At 37.4% G+C, this 24,024-nt stretch overlaps 1 protein-coding gene across 2 annotated transcripts in view; it reads right to left on the bottom strand.

The window, feature by feature from the left end:
* Window positions 1-12,285: 12,285 nt before the first annotated feature.
* The window catches only part of yki (Transcriptional coactivator yki), a 34,353-nt gene continuing 22,614 nt past the window's right edge, over window positions 12,286-24,024 (bottom strand). Inside the window, exons 2-6 of one of the 2 annotated variants that reach the window (XM_011502840.1) lie at window positions 15,581-15,810; window positions 14,269-14,465; window positions 13,718-13,904; window positions 13,553-13,635; window positions 12,286-12,742 (exon numbers count right to left, since the gene is read on the bottom strand). In XM_011502840.1, the coding sequence (XP_011501142.1) occupies window positions 12,641-12,742; window positions 13,553-13,635; window positions 13,718-13,904; window positions 14,269-14,465; window positions 15,581-15,810 (799 nt within the window). In that variant the 3' untranslated portion in view covers window positions 12,286-12,640. The remainder of the gene's footprint in view (window positions 12,743-13,552; window positions 13,636-13,717; window positions 13,905-14,268; window positions 14,466-15,580; window positions 15,811-24,024) is intronic. The other variant, XM_011502841.1, reaches the window with a different exon arrangement.

Here is a 24,024-nt window from a genome sequence, read left to right as displayed (position 1 = left end):
AAAAATAAAATAAGGGAACATTCCTTTAAACTAATAAACTAGATTTTTTAATGCCCGTCGAAGTTTGAGAAAAAAGAAAGAATTAGGAATCTGAAGCTACCCTTCCGACAAAAAAAAAAAGAAAATGAAAATCTTTAAATCCTTTAGCTGACCCAACCAGCGAGACAATTTTTTCACAATTTTTTGCATGCTCAACGGCTTTCGGCTTAGAAGCTCGAGATTAACGAAAGATCTCATATCTCGGGCCGAAATCCAAGCTGAAAAAGGAGGAAAGCCGTGAAAGGGTTGAGCAAAGAAAGGAAGGTGGACCCGGGCTAGCAAAAAAGGCCCGAGTAAACTTTACGAGAGCCGCGCGCGCACCCCATTGGGACGAGAACAATGGCCGATGTTGAGCACTCGCTTTTTGTCCAACGGTCCCCGTAAGAAAGAGTTGAAGCAATCCCAGGTACCACGCACTAATCTCTGCTCCTCCCGCTTTTTAAGGTCCACCGAAGTAAGCGCGTCACTTGCACAACGAGTTTCCGCCTAGGAGCGCGTCGCCTGCTCTTCTGTCCCGTGGCCGCGGGACCACGAGAGGGATTAGACGAACGAACGGAAAGTTGGGAGGAAAGGGTGAGGAAGGGCGGAAGGGAAAAGAGAGAAAGAAAGTAAGTAAGAAAGAAAGGATGAAAGACATGAAGGAAGGAAGGAAGGAAGGAAGGAAGGAAGGAAGGAAGAAAGGAAGGAAGAAAGGAAGGAAGAAAGCGAAGGGAGGAGCTCCGGCACTAGCGCTCCCTAAGCTCAGCGTTCCAAGGTTCTGGTTCGAGATCTTCCCACCCGAGCTCTTGCCGTTTAATAACATTAGCGTAGGATTATGCCGCCGGAATCTGTAAGCAGCCAATAAATAGCTGAAGTTTCTCTGAGTTTTGCGAACTTCTTGGCAACCACTTGCGTAAACGATACGAGCCAGTCACGCTTAGAAAATCCGGAGCCACATCGCCCAAGACTAATCTACGGAATTTTAGCAATCAAATCCTTACATGGCTATTTTCCCTTATTTCCACATCTTGAAAAGTACAGTATTTATATGGAGTGACAATATGCAGTGATTCCAATAATCAACAATTTTCATTGATTAGGTATAAGGTATGGTGATAATTTATCGGAAAGCCAGGACGTCAATGCCTTTCGCAAATTGACATTCCTTAAATTCTTCATGTTGTTATAGTATTTCAAGCAATTTCTCTATTATTGTTTCCCAAACATAAATTACAAATTAACATATAGATTTAATCCACGATCGGATAGTTATACTCTTCGAGACATTTTATATTATATTTTTAATATTATAATAATTGTTCGAGGACGATTCGAGCACTAATTATTTTTAAATTACGTAGGAAACAACAAAGTAATGAAATAGGTTAACGGTAAATCAAAATATTTGTATGCCCGAAAGTTTAAATAATCGGAAGAAATTTTTAACACTAATGTAAGTACTTATCAAGGGAGAATAAAATTTTTTAATTTTCAGTTTTTACAAGTAAAATACTGTTCAAGTATATAAATTTTGGAATACAAAGGATATAGAGCATAACAAAAAGTTTCAATACAAAAATATTACTTGATAATTAGATCTAAACAAAGAACAGTTTGAATTTTTTTTCAACTACTTTCTTCTTTAAAAAAAAAAAAAAAAAAAAAAAAAAAAAAAAAAAAAAAAAAAGTTTAGGTACGCCCTTTTGTATAAAAGTAAAGTGAAAACTCAGTTTATTCTTTTTCATGATAACATCTATCTACATCAGTATAAAATATTTTACGATTTCTTCTACAGCTTCTACAGTGACAAATATTTGACAAATATTTATAATGTTTAGAATATTGCTAAGTAATGCATTTGTGATTTATTTCTATTAAAAGTATCAAAGCACTAACAATATGTAATATACGTAATAACTATAATATTATTGTAATAAAAATAATGATTATACCTCGAAAGATGGATTACATTATGCATAAATATTAAAACATAACGATATAATTTTAATCACAAAATTGGAATAATATGATAATTATTCTGCTAAATATCATTATTACATACAATTTATTAAATAAATAAATTATATTAAAAGACTGTTGAAATATTATTCGATTAAGCTAATGCATTGTACATGATGTAAAATAAATATTTTTATTTATAACAACAACAACAACAACAACAACAACAACAATAGTAATAAAAATTACGAGAATATTATAAAATTCTCAAATGATTAGTTTAAGAACTTTGATGCATAATCAATCGTTCAAGCCTTAGTTTACAACTACGTCACATGGAAATTAAAATTTGATTATAATGTGCCATTATATTTTTATATAAATTCATTGAAAAATTATGGCTATTCTGGCTGTTGTGTAAAATACTTCATAAACGAATTTTTGCTAAAGGAAAGCTTTGGGCATAGAAGCATTCTTTGTCTCTTATAAATTAACGTATTATTGTGAGTCAATACATCGGGTTCGATTATTTCGCTCGTTACGCTCGATGAAATCCAGCAAACACAAACCTTATCAAACGATCCAAGGTAATGTTTATGATATATGAAATATCCCGATCGTCCCTATATTCATACACAAAAACAATATTAAATATCAAAACAAATCTTCTTTCGTTGTGCTTCAAAAACATCAAATATCAAAAGCAGCTCGGGAAAATCAGCGTGTGAGATGTAGTAAAATTCTCTTCGCTAAGTCGAATTCAATATAAATATGAAAATTCATTAAAATTATCACGATCGACAAATTTTTTCGTGAATAATAGAGACGAAGTAGGAAAACACAATGATTTAACAATCTAGCATAAATCATTGGTCTTGACTCGATTTGATTATTTATAAAATTATAGCCTAGAGCAGCAATATGCGGAAACTAAAGGATAACGAACGTTTAAAATAGTTGAGATGGAGCAGTTGAATAGTTTAGCGTTTACTCTGCGTACGTAGAGTAGGTGTATCAGCTAAAACGTGATCGTTCCTGTATCCATCACGTGTTTTTCATCACAAAGTCCATTGCTTTTTAAAATTAGGGGAAAAAAAGGTGAGCTCGTATCGTTGGCAATAATGGGCGTCCGGGAGAGTCAGCACTGATCGCGTATTTCGTCGGGACGTAGTGCCATTACAGTACGGAAAAATAAATTATCGGAGCCCGGCAAATGATCTATGGACAAAAGGAACGACGATCATTAAAGTTCTTTCTCTCCTTCTTCAATCTCTCTCTCTCTCTCTCTCTCTCTCTCTCTCTCTCTCTTACTCTCTCACTCTCTCACTCTCTCACTCTCTCTCTCGGTCTCGTGCAAATAGGTTCGTGCAGCCGGGCGGGATAAAGGCGCAGAAGAAATGTCGATTGGAGTCCGAGCGAAAAATGAGATGGGGGCGCTCGCTCTATAGATTTTTAGGAGTTTTCGGTAAAAATCGTGAGCGGAGGGAAGCACATCACCCCATGAAGCCTGCTGGGGTGTGCCCTCGAACCCCGTGTGCTTACACCCTCGCATTACGGGGTTAGCAGACGGCCTCTAAGCGCCATGACCACCCCCTCGGCCCGATCAAATCACGAATCTGCCCCCCTTGCTCGCCCCTCGGAATGGCGCTCCTTGCCAGCTCGCAGCATCAAGGCTACCAAGCTCCATTACTACCACCGGGAGGTCCAGCTCCGTCCCCATTACGACGACTCCGGCGCATGTTGCAAAATTTTGCGCTAATATTTGCAGCCGTGGCGATCGACTTTCCATTATCCCCTTTAAAAGTAAAGCCAATTGCGTTGTCCGAAGTGCCGAGCGCCTTGCTGCTGTCGATGCAGGGTTAGCGATAATCCAGCGGGATTGACCCTTTGAATTATGGCTGCTGCCTAGGAGTAATGTGCGGACTCTTTCAAAAGAGTCTCGATCAACTTCTAGTTGGTCAGTTTCGTTTGAATTTCGCATTATTCCCACCATGATTTATCGTCCCTCCGCTGGGATCGCGCGCTTTTATAAAAATAAGTGTGGGAACATTACGGCGGAATGCTCGATCGATTGTTAAATGATTTTAAATGTAGGATTTTGTAAAAATGAAGCACGATGGCGAATGTAAAATGTTGCAAACTTTTATCGTACTAGGATACTAGGGTGGCTATTTTAGAGAGTATCTGGAATTACGCGGTTGTTAAATATTTGATAATTAAATTTTTAATTAGCACGCAAGCATTTAACTTAATTATTCCAATATTCCATTAAACTTAATAAAAATCGATTTCTTATAGCTTATAAACATTGCACCACAATTTTATAAAGTTTCGAGAATTTGTGCATTTGCTAACGTAGTTGCAAATTCAAGTGTTAAATATCTTTCAAACGATTGCCATTTTTTTATCGATCCAATTATTAATTGTCATTAATTAATTGAATAGAGATTGTAGATTGTAGAAAGAACATTGAGTATTTGACAATGATATTCGCGCTAGTTGGTAACAACCTTGGTTACGGAAATTAGTTGTTTTTGAAATTTCGCTTAAAGTTAAAATATTTTGGTATTTTGAGCTTTAAGTAAATATTTATCGTTTCGACAAAAAAAAAAAAGTCAATACATTAAATATAATTTATCGTTAGATATAACGAAATTCTTTTGATTATCCGACATAGCCATTGCACAATTTCCTAGTTCTATAAAGATAAATAATATCAATCTACGAACGATGTTTAGTGTACACTAAGCATAGAAGCCGATAATGGTAAAGTGAATGTTTGCATAACCGACTGGAAGAGATTGCGACGTTCGTTTCGATGTTTAACGATAGAGGGAGCACGAGTACACGGCGTACTTTCCCACATAACGGTATCGGCAGTTCCCATTTAACGACATTTTCAGAACAAATTTGCGATCTCGTCTAAAGTCCTCTCGACGCATTCGGCTGTCGGATTATTGTATCCGAGGATGCACACAAGTCAAATCTTACTCCTGACTATTCCATTATAAAAATACCAATGGCAAAACAAATCTCGCCGATTGGCAATGACGACTTGGCTGTCAGAGCTTTAAAGAATGGAACGAACACGTCTTTTTGCACTTATTCTTGTACATCTAAGATCTCGATTAAATAATAATCGTTCGTTATACGAGTTACGAGGATTAGCGACGTTTGTTGGACGGACGGCTATTCCCATGCACATTCATATAATTTCACATCAACTTGTAGTTCACACATTTGTTGCAATTGTTGTAAGCTTGTGCTTAAACTTTGCCCTCAAGCACACAGCAAAATTATCAATTTCATCAGTTATAAAATACAGACCTAAAGTTAAACTCTAATATTATTATTTATTATCCAAATTATTGTTTTGTCAATTATGGCATTATATATAATCTGTTGTACTTTATTGTATTGGCGTATATAAAGTTTCTTGTAGATAGTAAAACTTTCGCCTTACACCTTTAATCGTACAAAAGAAGAGCATTTTCCTCGAATTGCTTTTGCGAAAGTAATATATCAGGCGCAATATAAATACAATGAACTGAACAGTTAGCAGAGGCGCACGAAGGGTGATTGTATAAACCGACGACTCTGTACGAGATCATGTTTGAACAGGAAAACAGTAAAATACCTCGTACTGACAATAATCTTTCGTAAATAAATAAGGAGATGAAAGGTTAATTTTATCCTTTGAATTTAAGTGTAAATTATAAATGGACGTCATTGTCAGATGCTTACTTTATTACAAAATAAATCACACGATTCTACTTTTCTACCATCTTTTAATGAATCTGGAATGCGAGCGCGGAATAAAATGGAGAATAATTCAGTTGTACGTGAACAGTTTCTCATCTCGATATCCTTATCGGCTCAATGAAAAGAGAGCACGACGAACAAATATTCAATTCGTTATCACCTTTACCATTATCATCGTTAATAATACATAGTGCCAAAAATGTCTATACAGCAATAATCTTTATCGTATAATTCGAATAATAAGTTTATCCGTAATAATCAAGCGACTCGTTTCATTTATTCCTCTCACACGAAGGATCTTCCCCCCCAAAAATTTTTTTTTTTTTTTTTTTTTTTTTTTTTATTTTTCATCAAATTAAACCCTTAGCAATTGATTTGCCTTTATTGTTAATCAAGTACACAAAAGTAACGAGTCTCAGCATCTACAATACAGTCAGCCAAAGTGATAAATAATAATTTAAAAAAAATGGTCCTACCCAATAATTACCCTTAATCATAAACAATGATAAGATCAAAAAGTTGTGCAATAAGATGTTCAGTAATGAAATAAAAAGATGAATATCGTCGCTATCGAGTCTCGGCACTTACTCGTCCTTCCATCAAAACTCGCTTGCTGTTCCGTACTCATGACGTCGCTTTTCCTCGCGTGAAAATAATCTATCACCCCGAGGGGGCCCAGTGACACATCGTACCCGAATATCACGAGGGTGCAGTCGGCAAATTGGTCTACGGCTCTCCCGGTAGGTACTTATTGGTTGTTGTAACGGTTGCGGGACGACTTGGAAGGTCTTGAATGCCCGTATAGACGAGGACACGAGACTTCGTTAGTGCACCGAAATGTTCGTCCTGGGATGGCTGTGGCGCTTCCAATCGAAGACGAGGTGAAAGATCTCTACTGCCGATGAGGCAGTCGAGGAGCAACGAGGACACGGAACGAGCTTTTGCATGACAACCGTGACGGCGGCTCCTGCATAAGTGGACGTACGCGGTATCGCTTGCGCACATTGTCCATCTCAGTTTTGGTTTAGGGATAGGAGGTTGTACGAGGGATATCGTATACAAGGCTACTCATCATATAAAGCTACATTCATCCACCACTCGACCGATTTTTAAAAGGATCAGTGCAATTGTGTCATTGGACTTAGTGTCGAGTCAAATAGGTCGTTAACAGCCTTAATTGCCAACGCGTTAAAATTAGAATTTTCAACCTTATAGAGACTAACGTAATTTAAAAATTCCAATCAACCAGGCTAGGTTTTCGCCATAAAAATGCGTTTGCATAATTACAGTATAAATATATAGTTGATTAGACTAATAATGAGAAAATCGATTTATCTAATTGTCGAATAATAGAGTGCCGATGTGCGTTGGAGTCATAAAGTAGAAGAGAATTTGATTAATAAGGGAGGAGGGCGAGTCGTTCATCTGGGAAGGAAGAGTCGTGAAGTAGCGTAAATAAATGATATTCACTAGGAGGGAGCGACGAATGATCCAATTAGTTGAAAGGTCCTATAAAATGTTAAATCGCATCTTTAGGAAAGTCCATGGGCGAATAAAGCACCATAAAAGTCGCTTATTAAAACGAGATTCATTTGAATAGATTAGTAACATTAATAAACAGTACGTAATTTTTGTAGTAACAGATTTACGTGGCGATTAATACGTGAGCTTAATCGAGCCGGAAGTAGTCAACTTGGGGCAATTAAACTGTAATTTTAACTGTAATTTTACCAAGTGTCATAAATTTATTGATTATAATTTAATTCAATTTTTATTGTTTAGATATAAATGTAAGTAATATAAAGACGATTAAGGTTATAGAAGCTAATATTTGCGGTTATTTATATACAATAGCTACACATTCAATATTATGTGTAGTATTATTATTATTATTATTTCGACAATAAAATTTGTTTTTTCTCTTACAGGCATTGGCTTTTGTCTTTCAAATTTCTATAATCCATTTCCCCATATTAATATCTTGTGCGTGTTCAGGCAAGGGAAGATGAGTAAAGAGAGGGTGTAAGAGAGTGTAAGAGAGAGAGAGAGAGAGAGAGAGAGAGAGAGAAAATAAATAAATATCCTGCATATATTAGATATTTTTAATACAATACAATTCTGTTTTTTAAGTGTGTGGTGTTTAGTCCTTCATACATCGATTTTATCGATTGCACGATGTAATTGGTTTGAATTCAGAAAAATATCATTTCTTAATGTAAAAGTTTATTAAATCTCCATTACTCATTAATTTTGTAATATGTTAAAATCATTTATAGTGAATTGCTTTCTAATATTAATTATTGTAATAATTTCAATTAGAAAATATATACATACATGTAATTCATATTTCAGCTAATTCAATATTAATATATAATTATATTTATTTTCAAGTATTAAGGGAATTGTTCTGGTATACTCTGCACCTTAGATCTTGTATTATATATTCCTATTGTAATGAGTAAAATGTCTTGTACGTTTGTGAATTATTCAAAATTTTTTCATTATTAATTTTGAAGGAATTTATAAAAATTTTTTATAAATTACAACGGATGTATTAAATTTAAATTAAATCTTCATCACTTGAATATTATATGAGCAGCATAGTAAGGATATAAGATTTTTCATTGGATACAGATTGTTAACTATCAAATTTAATCAATTCTTCACTTACATTAGTGTGCAGCTTGTGCGTACTATCGATCATTATCATATAACTTTTATATTATACTATACGTGAAATTTACATAACTGCAATATAAAAAAAGATAATACCTAAACAAAGTACCATTGTGATCAACTTCCAACAGATTTATATTCTTTATTATGTATTTATAAGCCAGATAATACGTTTTTATATCCGAGTTCATTTTAACATAAATAGATAAAAATAATAAAGAACAGAACTACGATATATATTCATAATATTTAATATTATAATAATATAATATTATAATTATACAACAGTTGGTTTTCAATAGAAAAAAAAAAAATAAATAAATAAATTCAAACATTTACCTACTATTATCATAAACAATAAATATTATAAGAAAATTTTCGCGATAATAATACATTAGTAATATTAATGCTCAAACTTTCTGCGACTCTTACTTAAGAGATTCGATGTAATTAATATTATACAATTAACGCTTGAATACAAATACTCATACATAATTAATAACTTATTTAATTAAAATAATAATAATAATAATAATAATAATAATAACAACAACAACAACAACAATAATCATTAATATTATAATGCACCACAACTGCAGAATAACTTTAATGACAAAAAATTATAAACTGCAATACTTGTATGATGAAGGGATAAAGTAATATTGACTTGGTAAAGGTGAAAAATAAATTTACTACATTATTTATGAGTAAGTAAACAATATATTTACCATTACAGTTATTGCTAAGGCACTTGTTACCGATATAAAAATGTACGTCACAAATGATTGCCAATGAGCATATTTAAATACTGATAATAAAAAAAAAAAAAAAAAAAAAAAAAAAAAAAAAAAAAAATTAAAAAAAAATTAAAAAAAGTAAAAACAATCGATTGCGTTTTCTTTGTAATCTCGCGGTAATACAAAGAGCATCTTGACCCCCGCATATGCACCTGAAAACAAGGTCACGATAATGATTAAAAAACGTACGTATCTGCTGTTTGCGTGTTTTCTTTTTGTTTTTTTTTTTTTTTTTTTTTTTTTTTTTTTTTTTTTAAATGTATCAAATGATTGGTAAGAATTCGCGAGACACAAAAATTATGACAAAATTCATTACACAAATTAACCACCATCATCGCTGACTGGACGAAAAAAAAAATACAAAGCTTCCCTCGATGAAATCTAAGTGTTCGGTTTAGATTCTAAGCAAAAGGCTATTACAATCAAAAATTATCATTACCGACTAAGAGAAAAAAAAAAAATGGATGAAATCATATATAATACGAGTTCGTAAAAATAATGATCTCCTGAAAGTAATCGAAAATCTAATCCGTCGTACGAGTCGCTCTTACAGATAGATATTTCTTAATTCTAGATAAACTAATAAAACAGACGAGAATTATATATATTAAAATAATGTTCGTGTCTTCGGTTTCAATCTCGCTTTCTTGACTATTTCAATTGATAGCTGCAGCCGATATTTGATACCGTAGAATAATTATTCGTTAAAGTGACGCATTGTTTTTATAGAGAAAAGTATTCGTACGATCGAAGCTCGATAAAAGCTAATTATAAAAGATTATCATAAACAATCGTCCACTTTTTACAAAAGCACCCGTAGCGTAGAAAACTTTTCTGTATAAAGGAATGAGTTAAATGTTAGTTCAATTCGCTAAATTGAAAGGGTGATTCTGAAAAATGATTTTGATCGTGCCGTTTTGGTGTCGTAATAATAATAATAATAATAATAATAATAATAATAATAATAATCATATTATTAATAATAATAATCATATTGATAATAATCATATTGATAATAATAATAATAATAATAATAATAATAATAATAATAATAATAATAATGATGATGATGATGATAATAATGATAATTATGATAACGAACGCTCCCGAATTTTCAATTACGTACAATCACTACATATTAATGGCCTCGCTCACACGACGGATTCAAAGTTCAGTCGATAATTTTCAGGAGAAGCGCCAGGCAATCGACTCGCGCTTATTCATTATTGCAAAGAAATCGGCCGCAAGCGATTTCATTCATTTCTTAATGCACACACTTATTCATAAAGCACAGTACAAAAGGCAGTTGTCGCACAGTTGACAACATTTACATCATTCTTTTTTGAGGCATTCGACGCTCAAACACTTAAGAAAAGAATAAATCATCGATAAAAACTTGTTAATGTTGCTTAACTTTCGTCGTTCGCTTCACTGTTTCCCCGACTTTTCCGTAACGTGGGCAAGAACGGAAGAACATTTATATAGATATTCGAACACACTATATCTCCTTATCAGTATCAAGAACATCGCATATACTTCGTTACAACAATACCTTCAAGGTTTAGTTTCAATTAATTCTCCAATGATCCGAGAGAATGACACGTGCAAATTTTAAAGGCGTTCGAGGTTTTCACACAAGCGGTAAAAAATATGCCAGTCTTCTATGAGCACTTTCTAAAATTCATTCATAAAGAAAACATCGACGCTTTAGTGTCGTTCTCTTTCGAGATCGTGCGAATATATGCTAAGCTGTCATAAACTTAATTACATGTAAAGGTGTAATATCAAATTTACCGACATTATTCAATGTATGAAAGAGAGAGAGAGAGTGGGAGAGAGTGGGAGAGAGTGGGAGAGAGTGGGAGAGAAAGAGAGAGAGAGAGAGTGGGAGAGAGTGGGAGAGAAAGAGAGAGAGAGAGAGTGGGATAGATAGATAGAGAGAGAGAGAGAGAGAGAGAGAGAGAGAGAGAGAGAGAGGGAGAAAGAGAGAAAGAAGTGAGTGGGAGAGTGAGAGAAACGAGCAGTCGATACATGAAATTAATACATTGTGTTTCTTAATCAACAAAAATAAAGAAAAGGAAGTACATTAAATCGATCTGTCTTCCTCTTTCACATTTTCGTAAAATAGGAGACAGGCTCAGGTGGCCCTTAAAGCTAAAAATATTTCGACATATTCTTCTGTAAATATGATATAATTTCTTTTTCTTAATAACTCTCGTGACACACACACACACACACACACACACACGAGCGCGCGCGCGCGCTCGTGCGTGTATAGCTGCTTAATTGCATTATATAAGACATAAGGGACTTTTACAATCTAACAAATTTTCACGTTGCTTTTTCGTCTTTTTCTTTTTTATCTGCGTTCCAATAACTGGTAATCCGTAACAAGTATAGACTTTATATATAAAAAAAATATATATATATACTTTCATTTTGCTTTCGCACTTGCTTAATCTTGAAATATTTAAAAGTTTACCTAAAAAACATGATATACGCTTCTCAACAATTGCTAATTGTTCGCATAAACAAATTTATATGGACGGTTATTACCCTTAAAATGCGACAAATCCCTGTCGCCGGGTTTTGTATAATTGATTGCAAGGTCAAGGCACTTGGTTAACTTACAAATATCATGTTAAGGCTACGACAGGCGTTATTATTTTATCTTGTTTCGCGATTTGATACGTAATTCGCCCCCTTTTAAAACACTAAATCGAACCTTCCTGTATTGCTAAAAAATGCTTAGTTTCTCGACGTTACTGCCCTTTCGTCAAACGTAAAATCATTAAAATATAAACTTTCGATTTCGATTAAAGTAAAATTATTTATGAAAGCTCGATTTTGAGCCGTCTCTTTAAAAATTAAACAAAAAATAAAAAATAAAAAAAAATAAAAAAAAAAAAAATGATGTCGAATGTTGTAAATACTTAAAATCCCCATGAATCTGATACGTCATGATACCAGAGCTTACGCAAATGCGATGATTGAAATGAAATCTATGAGCTTCGTAGGCACGGACAGGAACGTCATTTAATCTCGCCAGTATCTACTTTGGCCACTTTTTTTTTCTTTTTTGCTTCTTCTTTCTTTCTTTTTTTAGACCTATGATTTATGCACTTAAAGTAGTTGTATTGCTGAAGTTAGAATTTTTGTTCCCGATTCAATTTTGCACATCATTGGCCGTTACGGGAGGAGCTATTTACACAAAGTTTGATTCATATACGCACACGTATACTATAACAACTAAAAATGTGTATACGGACTTTGTAGGCTCTAAATATTCGATGAGTTCTTATGCACTTATGTCCCATAAGGAGTATTGACTGTCTCTCACTGAGTGTAGAGTCCTTTCGATAAATCTTTCGAGCTGTCGTTCGGCGGATCAATGACGGACATTCTCGAATCTGGTATTGCTAAGGATACTACAACCATGTAAGAATATTTTCTGGCTTTGTGGTATTACCAACAGGATTGATCAATGACTGGACATCTTCTAGGATGTCGCTGCTGAAATCCTCACCAAGCTAAAAGGAACAATGGTCAGTATTAGAATAATTTTTAACTTACAAATTACGGCGAATGATTAGTACGCGAAATTCTTAGGTAATTCCTTAAAAAGACTCTTGACACGTCGATAATTATAGCTAATAATATAGTTAAATATATAATAGATAAAAATATAAATAGATAAATATGGTCAGTCAGTCAGTCCACTTATCGATTGGATAAGAAAATTCTTTCATCTCTTCGATCTATGATGTATGCTTACTAATGTATGGATAATGCAAAAACAATGGACGAAAATGATAGATTTATAAAAACATAGAATACAATAGGAATTATTGCTTACGGAAATTACACGTACACTCGTACGCGCGCGCGCGCGCGCACACTAATGTTTAAAAAACGGAAAAAAAAAAGCGAAGCGAGATATTTTTAAAAAAAAAAAAAAAAAAAGCGAGAGAGAGAGAGAGAGAGAGAGAAAACGAAAAAAAAAAAACGAAGAAAAAATGAATTTATAAAATAGTAATCGAGCGAATGTACGAGATAGCAGGATCGGATAGCATTTGACGGGATAATGGCAAGCGATTTATTTAATATATTAGCGCTACGAGTGGCCTAAACACCAGAGACCTCCACGTAACGTAACAATTACATCATTTTGACTTTACTACACTGTTCAATGGAGCATGATATTCAACAGAAGGCGAGGACAAAAAAAAGACTTTGCATTTGATTTTTTGTAACGAGTATTCGTAAATTGCACAGCTAAGCCATTAGCTCTAAATGATAACGTGAAAATTAAAAATTGGCGTTATAAATGATATGGATACCTGTAAAGAAGGCACGAGATCATCAGTCGAATCGATGTTATCGCTTAATGTTGATAAATCTGGCGTTTCCATTGGAGCACCTTCTATACAAAATTTTTAATCAATACGCGCTCAAAAATTTCCTTTCTCCGCTAGTATGCGTTTAGTAATCGAATAAATACTGACCACTTGTGCCGTCCATATTATCATCGATGTTGGCTAAGAAGTCTTCGGGCGTGTGAGGTAGGGAATAAGCGGAGCCCAAGCCCAAGCCGCTGTCCGCGCTCTCTTGTCTAGCGTGTTGTTCGTTGATTCCTGATAAAAATGGATCCATTGCAGCGTCTGTGGTACTCTGTCGGAGCATTAATTCTTGCTGCGAGGGCAGAAAACAAAGTTGCCGGATACAATGATATCTCGCACGCGATTCCGACGAGGCCCGCTCTCTTACATACATTCAATACGCAAGAGACTATCTGAATTCGAGATTTTTCGGAATACCGTTATCGTTATTGGTAATAATAGCATTGAGGGCCGTGATGCGAGTCGCATTGCCGGCATTATGTGCGGCTTACGTATCTTTGCCTGGGAGCGTGTTTCGGGCGAGTCACGTCTGCCAGGCCGAAGAAGGTATCGCATTAAAGAATCTCGCCGCGCACTCGGACTTAGTTAATCTCCAACGAAGTCAAGTAATGGGCCTTTTGGACGCGTAGAGGTAATTGAATCGTAGGGATATTTACCGAACTGACCTGTCGCATGATCTCTTGCTGCCTCTGCTTCAAGCGCTCGCGTTCCATCTGCAGCGATTGAAGGCGTAATTTTTGTTGACAGGCCTGGAGCGTTTGACTACTTTGAAGGCCGCCACCGGCCTGCTGCTGAATTTGCCAATTTTGCGGTAACATGGCGCCGGAGGTTGGGGCTCTCTGAAGATGCGTGGCTATAAATTTCGAAGACTCGGTATTAGGATCGCGATTAGAATGACCGTGGGGATGCGCGGGACCAACTACATCGCCAACTTATTCTAAAGCTATATCGACGAGATGGAGAGCGCGCGCGAGATAAAGATAATGGACATTGAAAATTACGGGCTTTCGACTAGTAAAGGATTAGAAACGTAATGTTTTCGAATTTTTGCCTCCCTCATTGCTTTCGTCTTTCGAGGAAAGCAAGGTCAACGTCAGCTAAAACCTTAGCACGGCCTGCATTACCGGCCGATACAGTTGTCCCTCCAAAATGAAACTATACGTCCGGGACTCGGCAACGTCTCGGCTCGGATACGTCGGCCATTAATAAAGGGCGCATTATGCCAATTAAGGACACCATACCGGATTTCTTCTCGATCCGGCGATTTGCTTATTGGGAAAGGTAACGGGAGCGCGGCTCTCGGCCTCCGTCTCAAATCAATCTGACAAACTTCGTTACGGAATCGTTTGCCACGGCTCATTTAAATAACTTCTCGGCCAGCCATTTTATTCTCGATAAGCCAAATACCATATTCCAAACACAATTGCCTATCGACACATTAATCCCTATCTTATCGGCTCGACTTTGCTCGCTCCCAAGCAATTTTAATTTCTAATAAACGCTGCGCGCTCGCTTGGCCGCTGCATAATTAATACGACTCTGTACGCGTCCGGGAAAGAGAAATTGATTTACAGCCACGTGTCCGCGCGTACAATGGACAATCCAAAGTCGCTTGACGTTCGGCTCGGAAAGCGCATTGCCTTTCCTGCCGCGGTCGGTCACGCCGCGTCGCCCTCTGTCATTGTACGAGCGTACACGAGGAACGGATCGGCGCGTAACCAGAGAAAATTTTTCGAACGAGGAGATTAAGCGCGATGGGAAAAATGCGAGAGCCCGACCGAGACAAATAAAAATCGTCGCCCGAGCGCAATTCCGAGCGCGCGCCGGCAATGCGCGAATCGACGCACGCAGGAGATAAAGTCCTGTCTCTCCCGGGTGGCGTGGACTAAAGGTGGCGGTCAGTGGCGGGCGTCGCGTCGCGCACGGATCGCGACGAGTGAAAGGTGCGGATGGATAAAAATCCCTTACGGATTCGCGGGTCGAACCAGGACGTGGTGCGCGCCTGGTGGTTGATAAAGTAGATCTCGCCCTCGGGCGTCCTCGCTTGCTCCCAGCCGTCGGGTAGGGGGCCCAGGGCGTTGCTGCCCGCGGCCGCTGTACTCGTCTTGCCGCTCTCCACAGCAGCGGCGACCGCAGCGACGCTCGCCGCCGCGGCCGTCTTGCGCGGGTCCTCCCAGGTCGTGGTCCTCGTCAGGTGACTGCAATTAAAAGAGATTACGTTTGTTTGCGTCGAGGTGCGGGTGCGCCATGCGCTAACTAGCGTCATCGCCGACTACGGGGTACGAGGATTCGTGTAACTGGTAGTTGGGTTGGATCGGTTGAAGCGAATCTGTCGTTCTGTCGGTCGGTCGGTCGGTCGGTCGGTCGACTGTCTCAAGGACGGGCCCGACGTGCTCGGTCGATAAAACAGCGATTCCCCGTTGAACTGAACGGCTCGAGTAGTCGCTTACGGGAGGAATTTAAGGGCTTTTGGATAATAAACATTTTGATTTGGCCGATAATCGATTATCCGTAAGGCGTCATGTTCGTCGAAGGAGGGATTGGGACAATTTACAGCTGCGGCGCGCAACGACGTTGTTCCGACTTTAAGCACGAAATTCAACATCGCCGCGTTAATTGCAAATTTTTTATCTTCCGCGGCTAATATCCTATTTTACGATACATCTTATTTTACTCCCTACTTTTACCATTTTCCCTCATTTGACATTTGGATCTTAGGCATTCACCAACGACGCACATGGAAACGCGCGCGGAAATAAAAAATTTGCCATTAGTAAAATGTTCCATACGTTGGAGTCGTCGACGCACGAATATAATAAATATTAGGGATTCGTGGCTTTTGAGTTTCCATTCGAATTAATATCTCATCTTCGTTCATCCTATTTTAATGTTTATTTATTTATTTATTTAATTATTTTTCTATTTTGTTTTTATATATAGTTATGTATGAATAGGCAACTTTAGCGAAAAATAATAAACAGAAGGAAGTTGGCGTGAGGGGGGAGGGGGGAGGGGGTTTAAATAAATAGGAAGATTTAGAAAAGCTGATCATTGTTACTTGGATGTCGATAAATTTTTAAAAAAACTTTAGCTTCAGAAAATTGTCAAACCGTTGCAAACTTTCTAAATGTCCCTCTGAAATTCGAAGTGAGTATTATGTACGGAAAGATGACTTTTTGACTTTTTGAAGACAGAATCGGACATAAAGTCAAATTGAGAATGAATAGTCGACTGATAAGCGAAGCAAAACTCTAAACAAAGAGTGGGACAGTGGGTGGGCGATATTGGGCGGACGCCTTATGCCTCGTGAGATCCACACAACAATTGAAAAAATCCTTGGAGAGTGGAGGATCGATGGGATCGCGGTTGGGTTAAAATATTACGCGGCCAGGAGTCCGTGACAAAGCTGAATTCACGCGAGCTGCAGTTTGGTTAATCTATCTTTATCGCCAGTAATAATAAACGCCATAATCTGGCGTGTCGGTCGCGCTAGCGGGGTAAGTTTCAGTCTTAATCTCCGGTAATAATTACGTGGAAGTCCTCTCCCCCCCTCCTCCCTCTCTCCCTCCCTCCCTCGGCTGCCCCTAACACCGCGGACAAAAAGGCGCTCAGCCGATGGCTGAAATTTCAATGCCGTCGTCGACAAAAGTTCGACGTGCCGCAATTTCCCGAGCATTCGCGCGGCCCGGAGACATTTTTCGCGATGACTGAATTGGACGGACGATCGCCCCACCGCTGCGATCCTCGCCATCCGCGACTGGGGGACGGCGGGGGCAGCGGTGGTAGTTGGATTGTTGCTAATGCTGCCACTGGTGCTGGTGCTGGTGCTGGTGCTGGTGCTGGTGCTGGTGCTGGTGCTGGTGCTGGTGCTGGTGCTGGTGATGGTGCTGGTGATGGTGCTGATGATGGTGCTGTTGCTGTTGCTGCTTCTACCGCTAGTGGTGGTGTCAGTGCTGGCGACTGCGGCGACGACAACGACGGCCCGGAGTTAAGGTCGTCTCGACTGCGGCAGGCTCTCGATGCCCGGAATGTAGGCAGACGGAAATAGGCGCGCGCGCGCACCCGAGAAGAGCCCCGCTCTGACGTCAGAGTTCACATGGCGCGGCTATATATACAAAGCCCGAGCTCGTCCGCGCCGTCGGAGACGTCGTGTCTTGGTGCCGTCGGAGACGATCGCTCTCGTATGTTCGTCTCGGGAATGGCCAGCGCCAGCCCCTTACTTCGACGACTCTGAGTTTTCAGAATTGAAACAACGACACTCGGGCGAGGTGAACCGTTCGCTCGGGATTAAAAAGTGCCAGCGCGACACTCGAGCTTCTCCCTCTTCGAATTATCATTGTAATCGCTACTCTAGACTCTTCGTATTCTTACTTCGAGGCGTGTATGATGAAACGAGGAGATGACAATCCGCGAGTACCATAGTTTAAGAATACGATTTAACGCGCTTGGAAAGTGGTTTTTTTCCACCCGACGACTACCGTCATTTGTTTAATAATCACTCTTACGCATCCATAAGTTTCTGTCATTCTGTATTTTCATTAATGTCGGATTCATTACTCGCTGTATACAATAAATAAATACGAGCGCGCGCAAACACACACACACACACACACACACACACACACATATATATATATATATATATATAAAAACAAACAAACAAACAACTAACAACAGCGTACAATTTCACTTGCTCCTAATGTAAATCCACTGTACGCGATCGTTCTTTTAAATGCATTTCCAATTTTAAACGCGAAAATGATTAAATATACGCTAAAGATCATATTCAAAGTAATGGTGCAAACATGTGTACATTAAAGCGTAAACGTGCACATCTGCTCTATACCTCGTGACCGTGTAAAGTTTGAAAATACAACCACCTTCCGTGTTAAATCAACGCTTTTATTCGCCGCGCAATTCATGTATGCATAATCGGCCCCTCCTCCTCCCTCATTCCGTCATTCGCACACAAAGCGCCTGTAGTGAATTTCATATCCACATGTGTCTATGCGCTGATACGATTTCTTTAAAAAGACCAACAGAATGTTACGATAAAATTACCGTATCGATAATAAATGTGGACCATTATATGCATTTGGAAGATATTAATGATGACGCCTAAAGTTTAAACGCTGCGTCCGGTAAACATTTTTCGCTATAAGACAGACAACGTTTCGTGCTTTTGTTTGACTGGAAAAATTTTCATGCAACGTGATGGATTACGTGATGCATGTGCGTACATCGTCGCCTATAATTATTTATCATTATCAGTTATAAAGACTTTATGCGACTTTTATTTATTACGCCTCCTCGAAATTATATTAATATTAATAAGCGAATTATATTTGTCACCATTGATTGAAACAGATTATATAAATAAATAATAATACACATTATTTAATAGAAATTTTTTATGAATGAAAATTTTACCACTTGAACATTAATTAAAAATAGTCTTGTGCGATTACACACTGTTCTTATTCATATATGCTATCTAAATTTGTAGGCTTTATGAATAAGTCGAGATTGTATAGAACGTTGAGAATTATCTAATATTTAAATATTATAATTTTATTAATATTACTAATGTCCTGTATTTTTTTTTTTTTTTTTTTTTTTTTTTTTTTTTTTTTTTTTTTTTTTTTTTTTGTTATAATTGAAATTACAAATAATGTGTAACTTTTGAAAGAAGCTTTTATAAATGGCCTGCGATATTTTTATTTCAATAATCAGCGATTTGTCAAGATAAAGCACTTAATTCATTTGTATTTATAGTTACTATCTAGATAATTTAACCTGTGTAGGTAAACTGTCTGCGTACGAATCAATCTTTTTATCTACTTGTTGATAAAAAAAAAAACTGTATTCTTATAAGAAAGTCATGAACTTATTTATTAAGATCAATGTACGTATCGATGATTATTATTATTATTATATAAATATATATTCCTTCGCTTCATTTTTATTCGTTTGTTTGCTTGTTTGTATGTTTGTTTGTTTATTTGTTTGTTGTTTTTGTTAAATAATATGAATTTGCTTTCTAATAAATGTTTTTTATAATTCATAATTGAGCTCTTACAGCCTAATCTCTAAATTTTTTTTACTCCAATATAAACTAATTTGAAGCTTATATTTGTAACAACTCTAAAAATTTACGTTTCACTCAAGATTATAAAGTCATAAATTTTATTATGCTTTATGGTAAAATTTAGCGTGATATACTATAAATGCAGTATTAACAACTGCAGTAATTAAAAGCAACTGTGTAATCTAGAATTATTATTGTTTTCACGGTAATTTTAATTATAAAATTATCTATGTCGCGTAGAGGCAAAATAAGCTGTTCTTGTATAATTCGAATAACATTTATATTACTGAATAACTCGTTAATTAGTGCCTTGTAGCCTTATACCAATCAACGTGATTCATAAACTCTTAAATATAGTTGTGTTCAATATTTCTGTAATTGAAATACGGCAATAGAAGAATCGTATCGAGCAGAATATAAAATACACATATTTATCGTTAATAAGCAAGATTACTTGGTTTTTATATAAATTATCGTAATATTCCAATTTTGTTTAAATATATTAAAAACGAGAACAAAAACAAAAACAAAACAAAACAAAACAAAAACAGAGCTATTTCTACTTCGATGTTATTTTAATTTTAATGCTTAAAATCATAATATTAACCAACATATAAGTCTTATATGAAAAATTATACAATTACTTTCATCGACTCATCATCGGCTATTTTCTTTTAGCCTATGATGAGCAGCGATTTCTAATTGTGCACGATTTATTTACCGAACAAGAAAATACTTATAAAATTAAGAAAACGCAGCACAAGAAGAAGTATAGTTGAAATATTAATTTTTAATGCCAATCGCCCAGAAAATGTGACTCTGAATTCAAAGACTTTTGAATAAGCCGCAAGAAAGCTTATTAAGGAATATAATTCCTTAAGTACAGGGCGTCATAAAAGTGAATGAACAATTATGAATGAAAGTTAAGGAGCGCGCTTTACACGCGCGCTGTTGAGGAATGTAGAAATCGACTCGACGAAGCCTTTGTCGTTCATACGTGTACCCACACGTTCTTCCGCGCTCTCTCTCTCTCTCTCTCTCTCTCTCTCTCTCTCTCTCTCTCTCTGTGTGTGTGTGTCTGTCGGTCTGTCTGTTTATGAGGCGAAGGATCCTCTTGACTTAAAAATATCATAACGCACGCCGCCGCTGTCGCTGCTGCCTCAACTGCAGCCGTCGGTCAAACGTTTTTTTCTTCTCCAAGCCTTGTAGTAGTTGCCGTCGTCGTAGTCGTTGTCTCCGGTGCACCGAGACACAAAACAATAGTGTGTAGATTGCAGGCGAGCACACGAGGACGTCGTCGAAGTCACGGGTCGCTGCTGTGTGTGCACGAGCCGAATAAGCGATGGGAAAAAGGAACAAATCGCGTCGGCGTCAGCGGCGCTCGGCGCGCCGTCCGAAAATACGGGCATGCGCGACGCCATGAGGCTCTGAAAGGGGATAAAGAACGAAATCACGAGAGAGAGTATATTTTTGCACAAGGAAACAAAAAATGATGGGGTTCACTAGAGGAAAAGCGGACGGCGGCTTTGGTGACCGAGTGAACGTCCGCCGCGCCTCGCATCTTTATTTTCGGCCGTGTCTTTCTTTTTATTGGGGCAAAAGTTTTCTCGTAGACTTATTTAAGGTTTCTCAATCCTTTGTGGCGTGGACTCACTTTCCGACACTTGCTATATCAATTAATTATATCGTATGCTTTTTTAGACGAATTAAAACAATTGAGCGATTGTCGACAAGATGAATTTTCCCTTTGTTCTTTACATTGAAACCCTTTGCATGAACACTGGACTTATCGCAGCTGCTTGGGTATAAGTATTCTTCTTAAAGTCAAAGTAGCTATTTCGATTGTTGTAACTGTCAACGAAATGAATATGTATTTTAAAAATGTGTCGGATCTCTTGTAAAATTATAAGCTTCGAGACATTTTTATAAGAAAAGCTCTACACCACTGATCATTGAAATTATTTTCCATGGATAAATTCATCATTACTTTATCTAAAATTAATTGTAAAATCTACTGGTTGTGAGTTGGTCGATTTACGAGTCGTTATAAATAATTCAAGGAAGCCTCATCTAATCAGTTTACATTTTACGTTTATCTTATTCTTTGCTATTTCTGTTAGCTAACATTATTCAATTCTAATTGAATTTCTTGTTCAAAGAAAATTATTCAGAATACTATTTTTATAGCTATTTGTTTAAATTTTAAATGAAAACTTTGTAAAATGTACACACGTTACTTATCGTCGCTTATACAAAGATTAACGGATTAACATCTAAACCAACCAATTTATCAAATTAAACATTTTGGATGTTTACACTGCTTACACTGGGAAAATGAATTATTATACAGATAGCCATTTTCAAATTATTACATAGAGATTTTAAATTAAACAATCGCATTGGTTTTTTACAATATATGCTTATTTTATGAATATCAATTGACAATAAAAGAATTTTGCCATCCGCAAAAAATTGCACAATAAATAGTAGTGGAAATTTTACCATAACGTCACGATAGGTTTCAAGATATGTTATTAAACTAGTTTCTATTATCAGTTGATGGTAAGGTATGATGATTGTTGTGTGAGTTAAAAAAAAAACAAAAAATTAAAAGAAATGGAATTAGAAATGTTGGAATAGATTAGTTTAGCGCAATACTTGTTTTACCGTTACATTTGTAACTAAATCTAGTAAATACCGCTTTTAGTGCTGACGGTTTCTGACTCATTTATATACCATGTGAGTTGTGATTTCACCGACCGAGGTAAAACGACTTATTCTGACATTGTCGAATTTCGTGTTTAACAACGGGAAGTTCTGCATAATGTAAAATATAATTGGCAAAGGGCCACATTCACTGGCGTCTTCCTTTTCGTCTAATAATACTAAATCCTCCCTAATCTTATATTAGCATCGGCAATTTTTTTTTCCCTTCAATTTCCAATTTCCTTATCTAAGTTATTAAAAGGAAATATAAAAAATATTCCAGCGTTATACAATTTTCACTGTATTGTTAATTCTTGCTATAATTTACTATTCAAGTAATTTATTATTTAAAAAGCGGGCTGGATTAAACAATAAGCATCGTTCCAAGGAGCTGATTCGTGTTAACCGGTCAAGTATATGATGCCGAAGTTGTATCGTGTTCACTTTAAATTTGGGCATTTTCAACAAAGAAAAATATCTCTCGTTGGCCTCATATTATATAATATAACATTTCATACAAGCCTTGCATACATTTTAAACAATATCTTGTTAGGTGAAATGAAATCTCTCACTAGATGATCGATATGTCCAATCAATGCCTTAAAATTATTCCCACCCGGAATTACTCGTACTTGCGTCTTTACAACGTAACTGTTCAGCTTACCTTCCCCAATAGTAATTACAACAAAAAAATCAAAGCAGCCACAAAGCTCGATATCGAGGATCATATGAGATCGGCGTAATATAAACAAGCCCAGCAGGTGTTTAGTCGCGCGAGTAAAAAACGCAGGCAAGGTAATCGGTCCGCTCGCGAAGTCGTCGAAATTGTTTACGTCGTCGCTTACTCCGAGTCTCCGTGAAAGAAAAGCGCGCTCGAGGCGATGTTTTGAGAGGGGGATTCCCCCGCTGGCTGTTGGCCAGTCGCGTCCGACGACAACGTTCGTAAGAGAGGAGGGCGCCTTGCTCTCCGCGCCTTTCTACCTCCCACCCCCTCCCACCCCCCAACCCCCAAACCGCTCTGCCACTCTCGACGCTTGAGTTCGCACAGGCGTCCACGGTTCGCGTGATGTATTTTTACATTGGACATCGCGGCGCCGGACAACTCGTAAATAGCCGAAGACGCGGCGAGGAAAGCGCCGCAACGATAATCGCGCGGACGAGTTCTCCTCGTGGGCCGCCCGCGACAAGGAGGATGCCCACGGCTGGATCCTCTCGCGCGTCTCGGACTGTACGGCAATCCGAGCTGAGGCCACGCCCCGGTCACGAGCTCCAGTGCTCTCGCGGGCTTCGAGAACTTTATTCGTACATACAACGTCGCATCAAGTGGAATGCGAAAGAACTTCCCCGCGTTAATCGGAACAATTTTCTTTTTGTATGAATGGCGCTGCCATCCTCACCCCTTCGCCACAAATCATGCCCGATTTCGTCGATCTCTTCCCAATGCAAGTGGCCACCACACAGGGACGAAGAAGAGAGCCCCGAACATGGGAGTCGGCGAAGCTCATCCTGGCTTGTCCCGTCTCGCCCTTCTTTATCTATGTAAGAGCGCGTGCGAGACAGTGATGGTAAGAAACGAGACACAAAGGGAAAAATAGGAAGAAATGCTCCTACGACTCTG

This window comes from Ceratosolen solmsi, unplaced genomic scaffold (assembly GCF_000503995.2).
Source record: "Ceratosolen solmsi marchali unplaced genomic scaffold, CerSol_1.0 scaffold15, whole genome shotgun sequence".
Taxonomy (NCBI): domain Eukaryota; kingdom Metazoa; phylum Arthropoda; class Insecta; order Hymenoptera; family Agaonidae; genus Ceratosolen; species Ceratosolen solmsi.
Note: the sequence above shows the minus strand (reverse complement) of the source record. Positions and strands in the feature narration are given on the sequence as shown.